The sequence below is a fragment of the Dendrobium catenatum genome, unplaced genomic scaffold (genome assembly GCF_001605985.2).
Source record: "Dendrobium catenatum unplaced genomic scaffold, ASM160598v2 fragScaff_scaffold_1570, whole genome shotgun sequence".
In the NCBI taxonomy this organism is placed as follows: domain Eukaryota; kingdom Viridiplantae; phylum Streptophyta; class Magnoliopsida; order Asparagales; family Orchidaceae; genus Dendrobium; species Dendrobium catenatum.
The window spans coordinates 141,443-165,330 of record NW_021320032.1 but is presented as its reverse complement, the minus strand read 5'-3'; the positions used below and the strand labels follow the sequence as shown (position 1 = coordinate 165,330).

Below are 23,888 nucleotides of genomic sequence, written 5' to 3'. Positions count from 1 at the left end.
ATCCATTGATGCACCTGAACACGTAAAAAATGCCGTGTCTTTTTGGAATTCTTGTTCATATTATTGAGAGATTGGGTAGTACTTGATGGTTTAAGTGGTAACAGATAATGCCAGTGTTTATAGGGTTGCTGGAGCAAAACTTAGGAAAAAGAGGAACCCTTATATTGGACTCCCTGCATCGCACATTGTATAAATCTAATCTTTGAAAAATTTTGGGAGTTGCTACAACATATGAATGCATTAATAAAAGCTAAAAAAAAAGTAAATTTATATATAATCATTCTTGTGTTTTGACACTTATGAGAAAAAAAAAAGAATTACATAAGTTTTGGAGGCTATGTTACCTGAATACAATGATTGAGTTGTGTGTGAGTAAGAAAATTTGAGGGGAAAAAGTTTGAAAGATTGCTTTAAATGACAGTTTTTGATAGAGTGTGATATATGCTATTAACACCACTAGGCCATTAGTGCAGGTTCTAATGATTATATTTGCTGAGAGCTTGAGAAGAAGCCTGTTATTAATTTCATTTGTAATTTTATGGATGAAGCAAATGAGATAATTGTCAAGAACTTAAAAAGATGGTTGCTGTGGAGAAATTTGAGATATTATTGATGAAAGGTGGGAGTTTTAGCTTTATCGGCACTTATATGTAATAAGTTATTATCTTAACCCTTAGTTTTAATATACAAAAATCTGGTCAAGATATCTTGAGATAAAATTTTGATTGTACCATCGCATGGATAAACCTATAGCTAATTCATTTAAGAGAGAAAATAGTGCTGTAATTGGTAAATAGTGATATAATTGGTACCTTTCAAGAATAAAGAGTTTTTCGAGTGCAACAGATAAAAGATTGTTTCCAAGCGATCTTCTAGTAATTTGATTTGTTTCATTAATGTTGGATAAAAATTTTATATCAAAATGATTCATTTGACTTATTATACTCATTTGTTTAAACCTCAGTTGAGTGGTGGATACAATTTGATGATGACACTCCATAACTAAAATATTTTGCTATTAAGATTTTGAGATTAATGTGCTCTTCATCTGGATGTATACATAAATGGAGTATGTACAATCAAGTGCATACAATGAGGAGAAATCATCTGACAATAAAAATGATGAATTCCTTAATGTACATTATTCAACAAGTTAGCAAGGGCCGCTGCACTGGTGCCTGAGTGTAGTGTTAAATTTGTTAGGCGGTCAACAACTAGCGTAAAATTTGTTAAATTATTATGACACGAATCCTTTAATATATTGTGTTAATGCTAGAGCATTCCCTAGAAGCCACACATTCTATGACCTTAATATAATGACAAGTTAGCAAGGGCCGTTGCACTGGTGCCTGGGTGTAGTGTTAAATAGGCAAGAGTTCCTACAACATGGATGGATGTGGGCAAAGAAGTAGTCAATAAAATTAAAATTAAGATATGAACTTGAAATATAGATTCCCTTACAGGCAAATTAATTGAGTTAATAGATATTATGATTCATAGCAAGATAAATATTCTTTGCATTTAGGAAACTAAATGGGTTGGAGAGAAGGCTATGGAGGTTGATAGTTTAAGATTTAAACTATGGTATTTTGGTAGGAGTCGTACTAGAAATGGTATAGATGTGATTATAAATGAAGGTTTGAAAGATAATGTGGTAAAAAATTATTAGAATTTGAGATAGAATTATAGTTTTAAAAATTATTATTTATACTAAGATTATTAATATTATAAGCGTTTATGCTCCTTAAGTATGTTAGGATATTCGTTCAAAATTAAAATTTTTGAATGACAAAAAATTTAATAAAAATGATACCTTTTGAAGAAAGAGTTTTTATTGAAGGAGATTTAAATGGGCATGTTAGTAGAGAGGAAGATGATTTTAAAAGCATTTATGGTGGGCTATGACTTTACAATAATTGATGGTGGTAAGACCATATTAGATTTTTCTTTAGCTTATAATTTTATAATTGGTAATACCTTATTTAAGAAAAGAAATGAACATCTCATCTCTTTTAATAATAGAAATATACTAAAACTCAGATTGATTATTTTCTTATAAGAAAAATAGATTGTTTAGATTGCAAAGATTGTCATGTTATTATGAATGAAAGTTTATATACCAAACATCGCTTATTTGTTTTTGACTTTAAGATGAAGGGGCAAAAAATTAAAAATAAAGTAAATCATTGTTTTAAGATTAGATGGGGCATTTAAAAAATATTAACAAAAATATTTTTTAGAGTATGATTCTACACCTTAAGATTTTGTCTGTGCATAAGAAAACTAATGTTATGTGAGAAAAAGTAGCTAATAATATTAAGAATAAAGTTTTTTTTTTATCGACATATTAGTAAAATCAAAGTTAAAAAGGTTTTGAAGAAAATGAAGTGTGGAAAAGCTGTTGGACCTGATGATATTCTAATAGAGGTGTGGAAATTCTTTGGAGATAAAATAATTTTTTGGCATACTTTTTAATATTATTTTGAAGACTAAAATGGTGACAAATGAGTGCAGAATGATTGTGTTGATTTCTATTTTTAAGAATAAAAGTGATGCACAAGATTGAGTGAATTATAGATGAATTAAGTTAATGTGTCATATTTTAAAAGTTTGGGAGAGAGTTATGGAGCATAGGTTAAGGCTTGATACTAATGTTTCTCAAAATCAATTTGGATTCATGACAGGTAGGTCTACTATGGAAGCTATACATTTATTGATAGGTTTGATGGAGAAGTATAGAAAGAATAAGAAGGATCTACATATGATTTTTTTTTTGATTTAGAGAAAGCATATGATAGAGTTTCAAGAGAAGTGCTATAGAGAGTTCTACATAAGAAAGGGGTTAATAATACTTATATTGAAGTTATTAAGGATATGTAAGCATAAGTTGTTACTTGTGTTCAAACACAAGGTGGTTTGACCTAATATTTTCCTATTTTAGTTGATTACATTAAGGATCAACCTTAAGCCCATATCTTTTTGCTTTAGTCATGGATGTTCTCCCTAGACATTTGCAAGAGGTTATAACTTGGTGTATGCTTTTTGCTGATGATATTCTTCTTGTTGATAAGATTAGAGAGGGAGTTGAAGTTAAACTTGAATTATGGAGGTCAATCTTAGAGTCTAAAGTTTTTCGCTTGAGTAGATCTAAAACTGAATATATTGAGTGTAATTTTAGTAGTAATAGAGTTAGTGAGGGGATTGTTACTTTGGGCGATAAAGTCATTAATAAGATCACACATTTTAGATATCTTGGGTTTATTGTTCAGAGTGATAGTTAAATAGATGGGGATATTATTAGTATAACTCAAGTTGGATGATTGAAGTGGAGGAATGCATTGGGCTTATTATATGATAGAAATGTCCCTCTCAAACTCAAGGGAAAATTCTATAAGATGGTAGTGAGACTTGCAATGCTTTATGGTGCATAATGTTTTCCATTAAAAGAGATGCATAATATTAAGTGTTGCAGAGCTGAGGATGCTCAGGTGGATGAGTGGCTTTACTCTTAATGATAGGATACAAAATGAGCATATGCGTGAAAAGTTTGGAGCAGCTCCTGTGGAAGTTAAGATTAGAGAGAGTTGCATTGGATGGTTTGGTCACATAAAATGACGACCTTCCGATGACCCAGTTAGGAAAGTAGATATATTTTATTTGACTTATGTTAAGAAAAGTGGAGGTAGACCTAAAAAGACTTGGTTAAAAACAACCATTAAAAACGTGGACGAGGCATCCGCATTGAGTCGCGCCTCAAGTCGAGGCAGAAGTCATGCGTATCGGGGATTACGCCTCGAACCATCCAGCAAAGACTATGATTTTTCGTACGAGGCGTACGCATCAGAGCGTAACGCCTCGAGGCAGTACGAGGCACCACTTCAAAATTTTTTCTTCGGTATATATGTAAATACGATGCAGCCGATTCGTGTTCACGTATTCGCGTATAGGATTAGGGCTTCCTGTAAAAATTGAAAGGAGAACTGGAGGCGAAGCCGTGAGGGAAAGAGATGAAGCCGTGAGGGAAGGAGACGAAGCCGTGAGTTCAGGAGATGAAGTCGGAAGGAGACGAAGCAGGAAACGAAGCCGAAAGAAATAACGATTTCGAAAGAAGGAAACGAAGCCAAAGTTGTGAGTGCAGGAAACGTCCAGGCCTCGATTAGGTCGGAAGAGCAGGTGAGCGGTGTTGTGGGCCTTGGCTTTGACGTGTAGTAACGAAAGCTTGAATAACTCCTGATTCGGCTTTCTTTCATTCGTTCGCTCAGTACATACTCGGTATTGCTAGGTACTGCTCGGTACCGAGCAAGTATATGCTCGGTACTGAGTGGTACATGCTCGGTACCACTATGTACATACTCGGTACCGAGCCAGTACCGCTCGGTACTGAGCAAGTATATGCTCGGTACTGAGCGGTCCACGCTCGGTACCACTAGGTACATGCTTGGTACCGAGCCAGTATCGCTCAGTATCGAGCAGTATATGCTTGGTGCCAATCGGTACATGCTTAGTACCATTAGGTACATGCTCGGTATCTTTCCATATAAACAATTTACGAACTTTAAAAACAAGCAGAAGTTCAAAATAACTCTTACAATAAAATTTTGTTCCGGGGGTGCTGCCTCTTGACCCCTTGACCTGACCGGGCAGGTCGAACCCCTCTAGGGGGCAGCGCCCCCTTGGACCCCCGACAGACCGGTATATTGTTGTATCTATGTTGTCCTATTGTTGATTTTTTATGTTGATTATTAATATTTCTATAAATTATTAGCATGACTAGTGGCACAAGAAGGAAAGATAGACATCTCAAATTGCAGAATAAAGAAAATATTGAGAATGAAATTGACCCTTTGCTTGTTGATGAGTTACAATCTGATGATGAATGGGTTACTCCTAAGAATGCTGATGTTTCTGAAGTTGAAACATAAGGAGAAACTTATGTCAATGAAGCAACTACCCAAGTATATAAAAGAAAGAAACAAAGTGAGATTGGAGCTTCAAAAAAATTCAAAGGTATTCTTAAATATAATGAATTATTTTGTATGTTACTATTGTTTCATTTTAGAGCTAATGAAATATTAACTGATATATGAGATAAATGAAAAAAATATTATAGATGAAGAAGAGTTTGAGAATGACTTTGACATTAATTATGAAGATTCTTCTGAAGACAATCAAAGTGATGATGAGCCTACTTTGGGTCTTGATCTTAAGGGGATGTTTTATTTTTAAGTGAGTTTATTTTAAATCTTGTATTCTAGTAATATTATCTTGAAACAAATATTTAAATTCATAGTTGACAAAATATTTTATTATTATTTATAATTTAAATTAATTTATTTTAATCGTTTTGAGGCTTACGCCTCGATCCGCCTCGAGGCTTACGCCTTGCCTCGCTTAGAAAAAACGCCTCGATTCCCGATTTCTCATTTTAAAAACTTGGTTAGAAAATATTAGAAATGCCCTTTCTTTTAGATTTAGATGAGAATTTGACCCTTAATAGGACAAATTGGAGAAAAAAGATTCATGTAGCCGGCCCCATATTTTAGTGGGATAAAGGCTTGTTGTTGTTGATAATATAAACCGAGTATCGGCTTCCACCACAACCCAACTATAAAAACAATAAAATGAACTTATTTTTTAAAGCTCCTTTAATTTGGAGTATTACTCTCATCTTTATGTTGATGATAAATATTAAGGAAAATGGAAGATAACTAAAATAGATGAAAAAATAAGTAGATTGGAAGAAGTTGTACTCCACATATGATGAGGCATGAGAGAGAGCAATTCGTTATGCTGACGACTTAAAATGATGACAATGTAGATAACTTCTGAGTTGTTATCATTCTATTACTATTTTCTTTAAGCATGAAAATGTTTATGATTAGGGAACTCAAAAGGAAGGAATTTTGAGTCAAACTTGATGACTTGATGTTATATGATATTTGTATGCAATTCTTATATATTTTTTTGTTTAGCTATTGTTATGTTTAAATTTTAATATTATTTAATGCAATTTGTCATTTATCATTTTACGTCTTGTGGTATTTTCATATGTATATCAATATATAATTTTATAATTTAATAGAAAGTTAATATATCATTCTTTAATATATTGTTTGATTATTACACAAAAAATCAATTATAATTTTTATTTTTATTTTACGCAATTTTTTAATTTTAAGGCTTACATCTCATCTCACTGATGAAAATCTCAATACATAATTGTGCAATTTGAAACCTTGCATATTTAACAGGGTATTTTTAATTTTTTAAATTTTTTATATTAAAATTTTAAGTTGGGCTCTTTTAAAAGAACTTTGTTTCTAACGTTAATTACATCATGGATGGTACCCAAGAATACTCTCGATAAAAAGAATTGAGCTTGTGTTCCAAATCTATTCAAACATTTTTTTTAAAGAAATAATATTGTCATTTTGGTAGGGGGAGCATCATGTTTTGAGGCTAAATTGGGCCATAGGTAGAGGGTGAATGATTGTATCCTAATCAGTAGCCACCTCGTAATAAGCAAGGGTCTATGAAATGTTTTCAAAGTAAGACATCAAAGGGAAGAATGAGCTCAAACGGGTTGATAAGTATATCAGATGAATCAAGAAAATATATACATGACTTGATTAAGACTTCATGGATCCCTCATCTAAGGGCATTAAGCTTGATTTCACTTAGCCACAAAGATAGTAGACCTAACTTGGATTTGAGACGTTCTATCAACAAAAATGAATTATGTCCTCTAGAAGAATTTTGTTATCTCAAACAATGAAAAGAAAACATAAATTCCTTCATAGAAACTTCTACCTTATGAGTTTGAAAAGGATAACATGGCTTATTTCTTTTAAATCATAAAAGTGTGCCTACAAAAGAAGGGTAAGGATAAGGGTAATTTAACCACCATAGTCAAACTATTCATATTGGCCTTACATTCCTGTCTGAATGAGGAAAATCACTAACAAATCATGAATTTGTTCTAGACACAACCCATACGAATAAAATTATGAAATCAAGTTTGGTACGAGTAGAGCAAGTATACTCCATGAGGCATGAATGTTGCAAAATTATCTATCTCTAATGCAAACGCTTTATTAATATTCTTTAAGATTTTAGCCATGCATACTTATGAATCAGCCGTAGTTCAATGCTGAAAATTTGTTCTTCTGTATTAAAAGGCATAGAAAGTATGATACATGACCATTATTTTCACATAATTACAAGGAGATTTTATATTTATTTAATTTAATGAGATGGCCCTACGGGCCATGCTATAATAAACATTTTTTATGAAAATTAATTTTAATTAACTTTGTAGAAAGTCATACTTTTCCCTATCTGTTTGGCAATAATGAGGGGGTTCAGACAAACAACAACAACTTCAAGCCTTCATCCCACTATGTAGAGTCGGCTACATGAATCATTTTTCTCTAGCGTGTCTTATTAGAGTCAAATTCTCATTTAAATCTAATAAAAATATAATTTCTAATACTTTCTTGCCAATTCTTTTTTTGTCTACATCTACCTTTCTTAATATAAGATGGATTTAATACATTTATTCTCCTAACCAGGTCATTGAAAGTTCAACGTTTTATGTGACCAAACCATCTAAGGTGTCTCTCTCTAATCTTATATGTCATTGGAGCTACTCCAAGCTTTTCACATTTATACTCATTTTACATTCTATCTATAAATGTAAAGTCACCATCCCCCTGAGCATTCTCATCTCTGAAACACCGAATTTAATTTTATGCTTCTCTTTTAATGGTTAACATTTTGCACCATAAAAAATTTCCCTTAAATTTGAGGGGTTCTTTTCTATCACACAAAAGGCCCGATGCATTCTTCCACTTCAACCATCTAACTTGAATTCCACTAATACTATCCACATCTATTTCACCATCGTTTTGAACCATAGACTTAAGATATCTAAAATGCACAATCTTTTTGATCATGCAATGTCACAATGCGACCACTAGATCAATTATTACTAAAATTACACTCAATGTATTCAGTTTTAGATCTACTCAAAAGAAAACCTTTAGACTCAAAAGTTGACCTCCATAATTCAAGTTTTCCTTAAACTTTCTTTCTAGTCTTGTCAACAAGAAGAATATCATAAACTAAAAATATATACGAAGGTAAATCGTCTTGCAAATGACTAGTAAGAACATCCCTGACTAAAGTAAAAAGATATGGGCTTAAACCTTATCCTTAATGTAATCTAATTGAAATAGGAAAAATACTTGGCCAAAAGTAATCCAAATGTGTAGCAAGTAAAAACACAGTAAAAGAAGAAAAAAGAGGCCGATTGTCATTGGGTCTATAATACTTCCTTAAAGAAGGAAGGAAAGTGGCTGGGGCTTGCATATGTATAACCCATCATAAATTTATACAAAAATGTACCATTTGAAACTAAGGTATAAGGTATTAGCTATTTTCTTTGGTTCTTGCCTCCATGTGATTATGGCTCCAATGCTTCATTAGGAATTACCCTCATACTTTAGTTTCATTTAAATTCTTCCTATACTCTAAGAAAGACATGTTAAAAAGCAGGACTTAGACTTGCAGGATAGATTTTAACATATACACACACGTACGAACACATAACATGCAACGTATAATGGGTCATGCCTGGTGGAAGGGGTAAGTAAACAAACAAAGTACGTACATAAGAAACAATGCCTATCAATATTTCATTTATATACATTATCTCCTTTGTGTGCATGACTCCCCATAGAGAAATCTATGACTAATTTCTATAAATACATATCATACCACAAAATACAACAAAAATCATTGTAAAATGTGCAACAAGTGCAAACAATACGCACAACAAGAATTGCACAATGAATAATCCTAATTATTTTATACCTAAGTCTAAACAAGTATCTACTATTTTGCTTATCACAACATTTAATGTGTGAGGGTTAGTATGACACTAGATCATATCTCATATGATTATAATATGATAAATGCAATTGATTTTGCATCATAGATTCAAATGAGCTGACTCTCAACCTAACTTTATTATTTTAATTTTAATAAATATTAATTTGAATTGAAAGTCTTATTATTTTGAAAATAAATTATTTAATAAAATTATATATATACACACAAACATACATCTCTTCATTTGGATGATAAAATTGATCGATACACACAAAAAATCATTTGCATGTTCAATGGTTAATGGTAACTTTATTCAAATTATACAAGATACTCAATTGAAATAATGTATCATTTATAATCAATGTTGCACTGATATGGATACGGCGACACGGATACGACACGATACAGATACAGGACACATCAATTATTAAAAATACAGGATGTGACATTATAATTTATAAATCATATATAAAAATGAAGAAAACAATCAAAGCATAATATTTGAAATGACAAAAAAATAAAAGCAATGTCATTTGTAGCCTTGTAGCTTATATTATCAAAATAAAAGTAAGCATTAATTGTCAAGTTACTCCTTTTTCCTTTTCATACTCCTTTGGTTGGCTCGAGCAACTTTTCAATGTTAGACCTCTGCCTTTACGTCATTTTTTTTGAAATTTTTTAGTTTTTCAACGGGACACGCATATCGGATATGGGTGTCAAATATTATTTTAATTGGATATGGCTTTGCCATATGCGACATATATCGGTGCCATATCAGACGCGTATCTGTGTCCGACACGTATTCGATATAACACGTCTTCATAAGTAGGTGTATTAGTGCAGCATAGTTTATAATGTATGTTATAATAATTTTTCTGTAACAAATAATTTATATTATTTAGAAAATAATTTTTACACTGTATTAACCTTATTTGATATATGTATTACCATTATTTTATGAATTTTAGTAACTTTTTACTAAACATATAATATTAGTACATAAATATTTATTAAATTTAATTCTAATTGGATGTAGTAAGATTATAGAGTTTTTTTTTGTCTATATTCAATTTGTTATTAGTTTTGCAAGATTTGCTATTAAGTTGACTGTATAAGGGCCTAATTTAGTTGGTGTACATTGGTTGGCTAATGGGAAAGCTGAGATTGCTGGATGTTATATTGGATTCCTGGGTAATATTGGGAGGACAAAATTTGGTATGACCAAATCAATATTTTCAATTTTAATTTCATTTTTTTTTTCAGCAGGTGCATGATATTGATGTGTAAGCATGTGTCACATTTAGGAGTCTTGTCCTCTTAAGAATGTACTAATTCTACTTTTTCAATAATAAAAAAAATATATTATATAGCACAACTAGTTGTTGAGTAGATTGTTTTTGGGTAATAAACACTTTGGAAAACTTTATGCCATATTTATTAAGGGGATATATTCTAGAACGCTAAGCCTAAACAAAGAGTCGAGGTTCTGATACCAATTGTTGGATAATTATGACACCCTAAGAAGGGGTGGTGAATTGGTGTTTAAATTTTTTCATTAAATAAAATAGTTAATATAATTTTAATTCTTATTAATAAGAGTATAAACTAGCACATTATTTTAAAAATTTGCAAATAAAGTAAATGATAAAGTTACAAAAGTGCAAGTAAAAAAAATAATAGGCACAATATTTTTATGTGGTTTGGCTCGAGCAACAATTTGGCCTACATTCATATTAGCCAATTTTGGGCTAGAAATCCACAAAATCTCAAATTTGTCTTATAAATCTCACTTCTTTAAATAAAAAAAATTACTTATAACCTATGTGCTCTCCTATACGGATGATTACAATCTAGTCTAAGTATAATATGAATTTCATTATGCCAAATGACTCAGTTTTAAAAAAAAAATACAACTTATTGTGGACAATACAATATCAAATTATATTGCAATACTACAACAACAACAACATCAAGCCTTTGTCCCATTACGTTGGGTTGATTACATGAATCCTTTTTCTCCATTGTGTCTTGTTAAAAGTCAAATTCTCATTTAAATCTAATAAAGAAAGATCATTTCTAATATTTTCTAACCAAGTCTTTTTATGTCTAACTCTACCTTTCTTAACATAAGTCAAATCTAATACCACAACTTTCTTAATCGGGTCATCGGAAGGCCTCCATTTAATGTGACCAAACCATCTAATGCGAATCTCTCTAATATTATCTCTAAGGATAAAGCCACTTATCCATCTGAGCATCCTCTTCTCTGCAACATTTAACTAAGTATTATGCTTCTCTTTTAATGGCCAACATTCGGCACCATAAAGCATTGTAGGTCTCACCACCATCTTATAGAATTTTCCCTTAAGTTTGAGGGGGCATTTCTATCATACAACAAGCCTGATGCATTCCTCCACTTCAATCATCCAACTTGAATTCTGCTGATAATATCCCCATCTATTTCACCATCACTCTGAACAATAGATTGTATTCTTTTTAATGACCTAGTCGCCCAAAGTCACAATCCCCTCACTAGGTCTATTGCTACTAAAATTACACTTTATATATATTCAGTTTTAGATCTACTCAAGCGAAAACCTTTAGACTCTAAGGTTAGCCTCTATAATTCAAGTTTACCTTCAACTCCCTCTCTAGTCTTATCAACAAGATCAAATTATATTGCAATAAATTGATTAAAATATTTATGATGATTTTATAAAGTATTGATAATCATCTTACCACTTGTAAAGGAATATTAAATTTGCTCACTACAAAATATATTTATATTTTGACTTGTATGTATAATATTTCACTTAAAATATTTTTCTGGTTGATTTAAAATAGTACTCTTTATAAAATGGATATAATTTTATTAAGACATCTACAGTTAATACTTTCAAATATGAATTAGATTTAAAAAATAAATATATGCCAAAAATAAAGAAGACTTCTTTGCTAATTTTATGTATGAAAGAATTTTAATTCTAAAAAACTTAAACTACGATGGTCAAATAATATTTCACTAAAAAATAAAGAATTTTAAGAAAATACAAAGTAAAAAATAAAAGAGCAGCAAAAAAGATTTAGAGAATGAAAACAAACTCAGTAACATCAAAAGAAGTTGCTCTATTGAGTGCATTGAAGCTTTGGAACCAAAGAGATCTTGCAAGATGTATAGCACTTGGAATGAGAATCTTGATTTTTTATCTCAAAATTTAGCTTGAAAAGAATGGAAGAAGAGAGAGCATATATTGGAATTTTCAACTTTAGTGCAACCTGGAGATGAAGAGAATGAAAAGTATTATAAAAAATATAATACACGCTAATTTTAAAGAAAAATTATTAATATAATATTATTTTATCAAGTAATAATATAATATTTAACAAAAAAAGTTATATTAAAAAATTATTAGATTCAAATGGCTAGAAAATGATTAGTCATATGGGTAATTTATATAGCTATTTTTAATGCAATATGGTTTCTTTAACCGCACTTTAAGTTTCATCTGGACTGCAACTTTAATTACTACAGATTTAGCACGAATTCAAGTTTATGTGGCTCAAATTGTATAATTTCAATTGCGCAAAATATATAGTTCATTTGATATTTTGTTTTAGATAAAACCAAATCAAAATTGATTTAGTGAAGTTCAGTAGGTTCTGTTTTGATTGTGGATCCATGTTTAGTAGGTTTGGTTGCTATTTTGTAAATAGGTTCAACCTTCTAGTGAATTAAAGATGGCCTAATTAATACCACTATTTAAGCTAGTCTATCAACGAGTGTGTGGTTTGCGTTGAAGAATAGGAGATGACGGATAATCTACATCAATTCTCTTTTGGTGACATGAACACCTGTTTGGAGATTGTAGTTTGTCAAACTTGTCCAAGAGATCTAGGGCTAAGCATGCCAGTTCATTTTATTTGATCCATCGGTTATTGGTAGGTTGGCGATTCCTCTGATGAATGAGGTAGCGATGCCATCCAGAAGGTTTAATAGCGTCCTCATCAATCAAGATCTGCTTAATTTCAAATTAAGTTGTCGTTAATGGTAGCATGGACAGTGCTATAGCTAGACTATGAATTTAAACTTCTCATGTGGAAGAATCTCTAGGGAAGTCTGATTGCTCGAAAGTTCTGTGATAAGGTAATTTATTTTCCCATTGAATAGATGATGTCCTTTTGGGGAGGCAGCTTTAATACATACATATTTGTCTCAAGTCTTCTAAGTTCTAACAAGTTTCGAAGGACCAAAACCTTGGTATGGGGTTCCTTGAATATTTAGTAGAATCCAGATGAGGCACATGCCAATTATGTTAGTCTCCTTCATGATATTCTTGAGCACTTTTATGAATATTTACTTGAGTTTTCTACCTGTCCTTGTACTTCAATTTGATACTGAATGAGGGAACGTTAGGACGCAACATAGTAAGTATGCCTGGTGAATGCTTGCAGCAGAATCTGAGTTTGCATGCATGGAAGGAAATGAGATATACATGCTTCCTGAGGTTAATCCATGAACCACTTCAGAGAACATTTTACGTTTAGTTCTGTTAATCATACTTATGTGCAAATTCATCATTTGGTAAATGTGAACTCTATTTTTTCAGACTATTCCTACATGACAATTAGTGAAGTTACCGATCCCATCATTTGCTTATGGATAGAAAGTTGAACAAGCTGAGGGTGGTGTGAAAGGCTTTCATATTTTTATATAGATAATTGATTGATTGAACATCTGGCCAGAACAACAGAGATATATAGGCTTTGTCGGTGAACTATTTTCTTGAATAACAACTATGTGAAAAGAGAGGCGCTTGTAGTACTAGATTATGGAATGAACTTGCTAGTTTGGATGAAAAAGAGATCTAAGAGAACTATGGTTGAATCATGCAACTTTGCACTTCGAAGCCAAATCAGCCTAGTAGGTGACCCAATGACTGCTCCCCTCTCGCAAGTGAACAGTAAGGATAGGCAACGGAATTCAAAGGCTAACCTTCTGCTTAATAGTTTTACTTTTTTAACTTGTTGACCATCATAACTACATCTTATATAATTGTAGGCCAATAACATAGAGATCTTCTGGCAGATGAATTTTCTTATAACGACCATGGTGACTTGCTATATGGTTCAAATGCAATTCCCAGACTAGAAACCTACAGATTTGTTGGGGAGGCAAATTTGAGATCAGCTGGGAGATAACGGCTATTTACTAGGTAATTGCCAATGGCAAATTTGTCATGTGAATTAGATGAAAGCAAAGTATTCATTCTTCATACGCTCGTTACAAGGGACAATAATGGTCGTAGTATACCCGACTGAAGGTATCAATTGTTTTATCGTTAATACAGGTACAATGTTTCAAGATTAAGTATTCATGAAGAAACTCTATTCATTTTGCATTGTAAGAACTAGGTTTCTTTTATGATTGAGATTGTAAATATTCAAGGGCTCTCTGAAGGACAAGCTCTTTTGCAATCAATAACTGATGCTGATTGCTGACTGCGTTTGACCTGGTATCCTGCTATATTTGACCTTCTGTGTTTGACAGAATAAATGGCCTCTGTAGGCATCCATGCTTTGCAGTCTTTACCACGCTACAATTTTGCACTCTAATTATTTAGAATTTTCTTTTTCCCCTGAAATTGCTGAGATTTCCGTGGCTCATGTGTTCATATGTTCCATTTTTTTCATTATTTGGGTTTATTTATTCAGAAAGAAGAATGATGGACATGCTACCGACGATAATAATCTTAAGATGGAACCTTCCATTCTTTCAGTTGAAGTAAGTACAAATTTGTCTCTATTATTTGATTTAAAGGAGATTTTGATTCTTAACAAGACAATGGAGAAAAATAATTCATGTAGCCGACCCCACATAGTGGGATAAAGGCTTGATGTTGTTGTTGTTATTGTTGTTGTTTTTTTGTGCTTTTGGATTCATAGCATTATCTTGTACTTGTTTTGTTAAACCTGCTAAAGAATTTTTATTTTATTTCCCTAATGCTCCATCCGGCTCCAAGAAAGACTAATTGTTTTTCTCTCTCTTCCTTCATTACAGGGAAAAGGGTATCCAGTGGAAATTCATTATGTCCAGGAGCCTGTCTCTAATTATTTGCAATCTGCTGTGGACACGGTGCTTTTAATTCATGAGAAGGTTGAGAGTTTATCATGCATGAGATTTATAACTAAAAGATTTTTTTAGTCTGAAATTTACATGAACAAACAGCTGAATTTGATATATTTAACTTGTACTATCCAAGTTTGACATTGTTGTTAGGATAAGTTGTTATGATAGTGATGTTTTGATATCATAAGAAAACTTTCGTTTTACTCTTTTTCTCTAGCCAGGATACGTTCTTTCCATTTCATGCTTTTAATTGTCGAAGTTTGATTTGGACTTCTGTGGAATATTGCAGGAGACAGTTGGTGATGTTCTAGTGTTTCTTACAGGTCAAGAAGAAATTGATGCTGCTGTGCAACTACTTGTAGAGAAGGCAAGCGATAAAACAAGCCACTTTTCTGGTAAAATTGTTTTAAGTAGCCTTACAGTGGCTTATTTTTGAAAAGAAATTGTGAAAACTGTTAATAATGGCATCTTGACGGAAAATAATCATGAAATGTTTGAGAAATCCATAAAAGCTCCAATAATTTATTGTTGCGAATTATATATTGATTCAATCAGTTAGGCTAATTCCGTTGGCGAAAGTTTGCATCATTCTCATAATTAATTTATTGAGTATTGTCATGGTCACTTAAATTCTTTCGGATGATGAAACATCTCTTTGAATAGCTAGTTATACTATGATTGGAAATGTAATTATTTGCAAGGTTGTAAGCTTATTGTTACACGTGTTCCTTTTTATTTTCTCTCCTTGTCATCATTTGATCTGGGATGGTCTTTTGGTCAATTAGCCAAGTATGGAAGGGGGCAGTCATTCCAGTGATCTCAGAGCTCATGTAATTGTTCTGCAATACAGCTTCATAATGACAATGATGTATGACTAAGTATGTTTTAGATGAATGCGAGCACGTCTTAGATTAAGAGCAAATAATAATTAAAACAATTAGCCACTAAACGACGATAGAAAACGAATGAGAGGTAACTACGCTTAGGCCAAATTACAAGCTAGAAACTTGAATTACGAAATTAATTTAGAAATTCAACAACATGCAAATCAAGTAGCTATTCAATAAAATCCATAATCTAACATTGAGATAAGTAATATAGAAAGCAAACTCAAATCCTATGTTTACTAAGCGGAGGCAACGAGCGAAGCTCGAAGCCTTGCAATTAAATCACCACCTACAAGGTTAGCGGATTAATAAGATAAATGACTAGGGGAAGATGTTTACCCTAGCCGAGGTCCAGAAATAATTTGCCATTGAACGTTGGCAAGTTGTTCTCCAATTGCCTCGGATAGTGTGAAGATTATGCAGTCCAAGTATTCTTCGACAGAGTGGTTGACTTCTGGGTTGACTTCGAAGGTTGACCGAAGAATGTCGACGTTGCCTTGCTCGTTGTAAATGAATCTGGAATCAAGTTCGGGATTGGCCATTCATTGATTCCAAAGGGTTGAAATGTTTGAAGGTGTTCGTCGTGGCTTCCCTCGAAGGCTCAACTAGAGAGAAAGAAATTTCTCTCAAGAGTTGTAGTGGAGAAGAGGAGGGAGGTGGCCGGCCTAGTGGTAGAAGATTAGGGCATGGAGATTCAGAAATTTTGGTGGAGTTAGAGTTGGGTTTAAGAGGGGATTTTGGAAGGAAAAGCTGGGAATAATATCCAAATCAAAGTCTATTGAATTTGGAAAGAAGTTTAAAGCAGGTTTGAAACATGGAGGGGGGCGGGTGGAGTAGAGGGGCTTGGGATTTAATTCCAAAAGTAAAGTGGTGAGTTTGGAAATAAATAAAGGAGGTGGGGTCCTTGGGGATTTTCGGCCAAGAGAGAGAGAGAGAGGGGTGATTTGAATTATTTCCAAGAGAGTAACTTTACTTTTGGAACCAATTCCAAAGAGGAATTGAATGGGGGCCGGCGGCATAGGGTGAAAAGGGAGGGGTTTATGGAAGCATTTAATGCTTCCTTAAGTTAGGGGGATTAAATTGGAAAGAGAGATTTCATCCCAATTTAATTTAAAATTCAAATAGGAAGGCATTTGGAAACTTTCCTAAAATAGGATTCATATGTTAGGTAATAATTTCAAATTCAAATAGAATTGAATTTGCTAATTATTCGAGCTAACTAAAATCAGCAAGTTAATTTAGGAAAGGTGTAATGGCAATGATGATGAAGGGAAAAGCAAGGGAAGGGGTCGGCGGTATGGGGCTTGACCGTGGATGGTGGTGGAGGGAGATTGGATCGGGTGGAAAATGGGGTTGGGGGGGGAGGGGCTAGCCGACGGTTGAGGGTGGATGGCTAGGGTGGCTGGTGGCTTAGGGAGTGAGAAGATCCTAGGCGAACGACAAGGAGGGGAAGGGAAGAGGGGAAAGAAAGATAGAGAAGAAAGAACTACGAACGCGGACACTACTAAGATTTGTGGGTGATCTGATTTCCTCTTCAAGGGATCTCTCTAATCTCTCTCAAGCTCTCACAAGAACTCAAAACACGAGAAAAATTTTATCATTCATTCATTAACCATGAAAAGAGAACATAAGGGTTATATATAACCTCATACAAAGGACTCAAAAATAAAAGACGACGATGCCCTTTGGGCTTACACATGACCATCCTTAATGGGTAAAAAGGGAAAACAACTAAAGCAAATACAAACATAAATAAATAAAAGACAAATACATATGACAATTTAAAAATACATCGGTGCGATCGTGGCCGTAGATCGGTGGCCATGATCTACAGCCATTTCTTTGATAGACATTCCAAGCTCCGATGTCTCCATCAGACAATCTTTACATTCCTTGCATATTTTGTTCAAGATTAGGGTTGTTATATTTTTGGTTATTTAGATTTGAATGTATTAATCATTGGTAGTTGTAAGTTATAAATTGTAGGTTCAAAAACATAAACAAGTTATCAAGTTAAAATAGGAGTTTTGTACTTTTTTCACTCAGAAAATCCTAAACCCTAAACCGTATTAGACATCATATTTAACTATTACGATCATCTTTGACAAGTTTAAAAAGACTATTATAAGCAAGGAAGCAGCAAAGTTTTTTTTTTTGAGCATGTATGGAAGAATTGCAGACTACCTACGTTCATTTTTCTAGCATGGACAATATGTTCCTCAATACTTTTGGAGATTGCTATGAAGCATGATGGACACAAAGTTTATAAGGAGCATTGCCTTTCACCCATATATTGATGGTTAAACAGAGGTGGTATATAGGATAATAGTTTTATGTTATGAGGCCATAGTCTTTTGACATTTTAAAGCCTATGTCAGTAAAAAACTACTTTTAAGGGGTGCCTAGGTTTTACTGTTGGAAAAGTAGTTTCGATGTTAAGTTCTTTATGGATTTATCTGAAGAGGTGATAATTAAAAATTAAAAGTTTGATGGGTGCAATGATTTTCGGAAGGGTTTCAGAAGATCAATGAGGAGGTTGAGGAGGGAAGCCTTAAAATTTGCATGAGAATACAAAGCTCGCCACTACAAGTATCACATTGAATGCACAATCTATGGAGGAAATTTGATTTTGGTGCATATATGGATGGATAGGATAAAAGGAGAGGATTGAACAAGTAAGTTTAATGCTATTGACTATTTCTTAGATTGTTAATAATGTGTTCCGTTTGGACTTATTTTTCAACCTAAAGATGTACTATGTGATCCATGTTTGGAAACTAAAGTTAATTGAGACTTCATTGTTAACTGGCAAAGAGGAGAGCAAAAAGCTTCTTTTTGAGAAAGATCTTAACATCAAAATGAAAGTTTCATGTTGATAGGATACATTGTAGATATGAAGATCCCCTCAGCATTAGATGGATTAAAGGAGATCTACGAAATTGCTAAGAAGGAACAAACTCCCAAACCAATCAAGTGGTCTTCTAAAGAAGAAAGAGTGTAGTTCTTCCCCCATTCAGTATTATTTGTAAAAAAAAATGAACGTTGGGGAACCATGATCCTAGAGGATCTCTAACTGAAAGACCAAGCTAGGAGTGGTCCGTTCATCTCTCTCAAAGAGGAATTTGTTAGGTTCTTTGGAATAAGTAGTTTATATACGTGCTTTGAGATTTAGGATTGGTCCCTTATTATGAGATTTAGGATTTATTTCTTGATCTCTTTTTTATTTAACTCCTTGTAAGTGTATTAAACCCCTAATTGGGGCTATGAATAAGGCAATTAAGTTTTTCTTTTCAATCTAGCCTTAAACTATATTGCTTTTCCTCATCTTGCTCTACAAACTTCTCTGTTAAGCACATCAACTATCGGTTAGCACCCTTTAGCTTTCCTTCAGAAAGGTCATTAATACTTGCCCATGACAATTCGGATGCTCCAATAGCTTTAAGATAATGGGATGCCATCAACCTCCTTTCTTCTTGTACAAGTGGGTATTGATGTTATGGGGTTGGAAAGAAATACAAGAACTATTTCCTCTATCCAAAAGCAAGCATATTACAAGTATTTTTGCTTGACATTTTTCTGTTTAACCTTTGTTCTATCATTTTTTATTCATAATTTTCCTCATTAATTTTATTTAGCTATTTTATTCAGCTCTTATCTTTCCGAAGCATTATCCATACTGTCTCTCTATTATAAATCATTTTTTACTCTTTTCTTTCTCATTTAACATATATCCTTCTTAACATTCTCATTTATGCCACACTCAACATGGCAATCAATGACTTTTTTTGCCTTACCTTCAAACCTAGATATTATAGGAATTGTAATTGCAATTTTCTATAATTAATCTTTTAGTTGTCATGATATTCTCTCATCTCTTGATAAACTTTTCCATTTTAACCAACCAAAATTTATTTTTAAAGTCATTTACTCATCTATAATTCATTGTTTTGTATATTTAATCAAGATAATTATATTTATGAAACCTAAGCATCACTTGATTTCCCATCAACATGTACTATTAATCATTAATATTGGATTCGCTTAAACTAAATCTAATGTACTTTCTCTTTGTTCTAGTGATTTTAAGCTCTTTTTGTTTTAAAAGTTTCTTCCATTTTAAAATTTTAATTTGTTTGGAAGATTACTCACTTAACACAGTCGTTGCTAGGTCCCGTCGTGGATGAGAAAAGTGGAGGGTTGTGTTAGATAGTCAACAATTAGCGTAAAACTTGTCGAATAATCCTGACATGAGTTCTTTAATATATTGTGTTACAGTTAGGGCGTTCCTTAGAAGCGACACACTGTATGACCTGAACACCACAGAGACAAATAGCAAGGGCCGTTGCAACGGCACCCGAGTGCAGTGTTAAATATGCAAGAGTTCCCACATCAGAGACAAATATGTACATAGAAGCTAGTCCATTAAATTAAAATTAGAATAAGAACTTGGAATATAAGCACCCTTACAGGTAAATTAATGGAATTAATATATATCGTGATTCATAGAAAAATAAATATTCGATGCATTCAAGAAACTAAATTGGTTGTAGAGAATGCTAAGGAGATTGATTGATAAGAGTCATACTAGAAATAGTATATGTGTGATTGTAGATAAGAGTTTAAAGGTTAATATTATAAAAATTAATAGAATTGGAGATAAAATTATAGCTTTAAAATTATTGTTCATGCTAAGGTTATTAATATTATAAGTGCTTATGCTCCTCAAGTAGGTTTTGATATGGTTTCAAAATTAAAATTTTGGATTGACTTAGAAAAATTAATAAAAAAGATTCCTCTTGAAAAAAAAATTATTGGAGGAGATTTAAATGGACATGTTGGTATAGAGGTAGATGATTTTAAAAGCATTCATTATGGTTATTGGTTTAGAGCGACTAATACCATATTATATATTTTTTAGCTTATGATTTTGTAATTGCTAATACATTTTTTTACGAAAAGAGACGTGCATCTCATCAGTTATAAGATTGGATATAGTTAAACTCAGATTGATTATTTTCTTATCAGAAAAATAGATCGTTTAAATTGCAAAGATTGTAAAGTTATTCCAAGTGAAAGTTTATGTGCCAAACATTGTTTTGAACCTTAAGATGAAGGGGAGAAAATAACAAATAAAGTAAAATGTTGTTCTAGGAGTAGGTGGGGTCATTTAAAGAAAATTAATAAAAATATTTTTGAGACTAAGATACTAGATCTTAAGATTTTGTCTATGCATGAGAAAACAATGTTTTGCGGGAAAAGTAGCTAGTGATATTAGGAATGTTGCAAAAGATGTGCTTGAATTATCAAAGGGAAAAGCTCCTAATAGTAAAAATAGTTGGTGGCGGAATCAAAATATTCAAGAAAGATCAAAACAAGAAGATTTATTATAAAAATTGATTTAGATGAAAAATTTTGATAATTGAGAAAGATATAAAGAGGCTTGTAAGGTGTCTAAGAAAGCAATATGCGATACAAAATTTTTAGTTTTTAATAATTTATATAATAGATTAGGTACTAAGAAGGGATATATATATATATATATATATATATATTATATATATATATATATATATCCAAACAAAGGGATAATAGTAAGGATTTAGTTCAAGTGATGTGTATTAAGGATGAAGATCAAAAAATATTTTTCTTAGAAGAAGATAATCAACAAAGGTGGATGAGATATTTTTATAAACTCTTCTATGAAGATTATGAGAATGCGATTGACTTTAGTGACTTTAACACCCTGAACGAAAATAAAATTTTTTATTTGTATCGGCGTATTTGTAAATCCAAAGTTAAAGAGGCCTTAAAAAAATGAAGTGCGGAAAAGTTATTGGATCTTATGATGTCCTAGTAGAGATGTGAAAATGCTTAGGAGAAGAAATAATTTCTTGGCTTACTAAACTTTTTTAATATTATTTTGAAGACAAAAGATGCCGGATGAGTGGAGAATGAGTGCGTTGATTTCTATTTTTAAGAATGAAGATTGTGCGAATTATAGATGAATTAAGTTAATTTAGCATACTTTAAAACTATGGGAGAGAGTTATGGAGCATAGGTTGCGGCATGATACTAACGCTTCTCATAATCAATTTGGATTCATGTCGGGTAGGTCTACTATGGAAGTTATACATTTGTTGAGAGGTTTGATGGAGAAGTATAGAGGGAATAAGGAGGATCTACATATGATATTTATTTATTTAGAGAAAACATATGATAAAGTTCCAAGAAAAGTGCTATGGAGAGTTTTAGAAATGAAAGGGGTTAATAATGCTTATATTCAAGTCATTAAGGATATGTATGCAGGAATTGTTACTTGTGTCCAGACACAAAGTGGTTTGACCAAGTATTTTCCTATTTCAGTTGGATTACATCAAAGATCAGCCTTAAGCCCATATTTTTTTGCTTTAGTCTTGGATGTTCTCACTAGATATTTGCAAGAGGTTGTACCCTGGTATATGTTTTTTGCTGATGATATTCTTCTTGTTGATTAGAGTAGAGAGGGAATTGAAGGTAAACTTGAATTATAGAGGTCAGTCTTAGAGTCTAAAGACTTTCGTTTGAGTAAAGCTAAAGCTGAATATATGGAATGTAATTTTAGTAATAATAGTTTTAGTGGGGGGATTGTGACTTTGGGTGATCAAGTCATTAATAAGAGTACAAGTTTTAGATATCTTGGGTCTATTGTTCAGAGTGATGGTGAAATAGATGTGAATATTATTAGTAGAATTCAAGTTGGATGGTTGATGTAGAGGATGCATTGGGCTTATTGTGTGATAGAAATGCCCCCCTCAAACTTAAGGGAAAATTCTATAAGATGGTTTTTAGACCTGCAATGCTTTATGGTGTAGAATGTTGGCCATTAAACGAGAAGCATAATATTCAGTTAAGTGTTGCTGAGATGAGGATGCTTAGGTGGATGAGTGACTTTACTATTAGAGACAAGATACGAGATAAGGATATACATGAAAAGGTTGGAGTAGCTCTAGTGTAAGATAAGATTAGAGAGAGTCATCGTAGACGGTTTGGTCACATAAAATGACGGCCTTCCGATGACCCGGTTAGGAAAGTAGACATATTAGATTTGACTAATGTTAAGAAGGGTAGAGATAGACCTAGAAAGACTTGGTTAGAAAATATTAGAAATGACATTTCTTTTTTAGATTTAAATGAAAATTTAATTTTTAATAGTCACAATGGATAAAAATGATTTTTTAGCCGACCTCACATAGTGGGATAAAGGCTTGTTATTGTTGTTGTTGTTATTGAAGATTACTTATTTATCAACACAACTTCATATGAAAATGGCAAAAAGTACTGTAATTGGCTTTATATATCTTTTACATGCATCTTCATACTATATACAAATAGATACTAACCTAATATTGTTCCTTGATTTAATCCACCATTATTTAGTTACTCCTTAATATTAATTTGTTTACTTCTCTTTCATATGTTGGGTGGGAGGGGGTTGTTCAATTGATTTAATGAGAGGCACAAATGAGTTTACATTTTAAAATTTCAAATATTATGAAACCTTAACATTTTATAATGATTTTTTTAGTGGTTGTTTGGTTTGAAGTAAAATGGGTGTAAAGTATTCTAAATGCCTGGGTTTTGTGAATATTAATGTTTTGTTTGAAGTAAAATAAATGCAATCTAAATTTTGTTGCATTTGGAATTCATCCTATAGTTCAATTTTGATGTATTTGGAATCCTCATATTTGGGAGAGTTTCAATTATATCATAAATTTATTGCCATTATCATTGAGCGCCATTACCCACCTTCGCCCGCTGTCGTAGGCCACGATCGCCATTGCCAACCTTCACCATGAACAGCCACCACCATCGTCTGTCACCTCTGTTGCCGCTGGCTGCTGGCCACCACTGCCCACCACCACTGTCACTGGCTTCCACTACTGCCATCGCCGTTGCCATAGCCGCTACCCACCAATGTTGGCCGATGCCGCTCATCACCTACG

The 23,888-nt window shown here is 32.6% G+C and overlaps 1 protein-coding gene across 3 annotated transcripts in view; it reads left to right on the top strand.

Annotated features, from left to right (window-relative positions):
- LOC110107298 (probable pre-mRNA-splicing factor ATP-dependent RNA helicase DEAH9) overlaps nt 1–23,888 on the top strand; it is a 90,703-nt gene that overhangs the window by 17,613 nt on the left and 49,202 nt on the right. For all 3 annotated transcript variants that reach the window (XM_020837517.2, XM_020837518.2, XM_020837516.2), the window contains 3 exons: nt 14,605–14,674; nt 14,951–15,046; nt 15,309–15,414. In XM_020837517.2, coding sequence (XP_020693176.1) covers nt 14,605–14,674; nt 14,951–15,046; nt 15,309–15,414 — 272 coding nt within the window. The remainder of the gene's footprint in view (nt 1–14,604; nt 14,675–14,950; nt 15,047–15,308; nt 15,415–23,888) is intronic.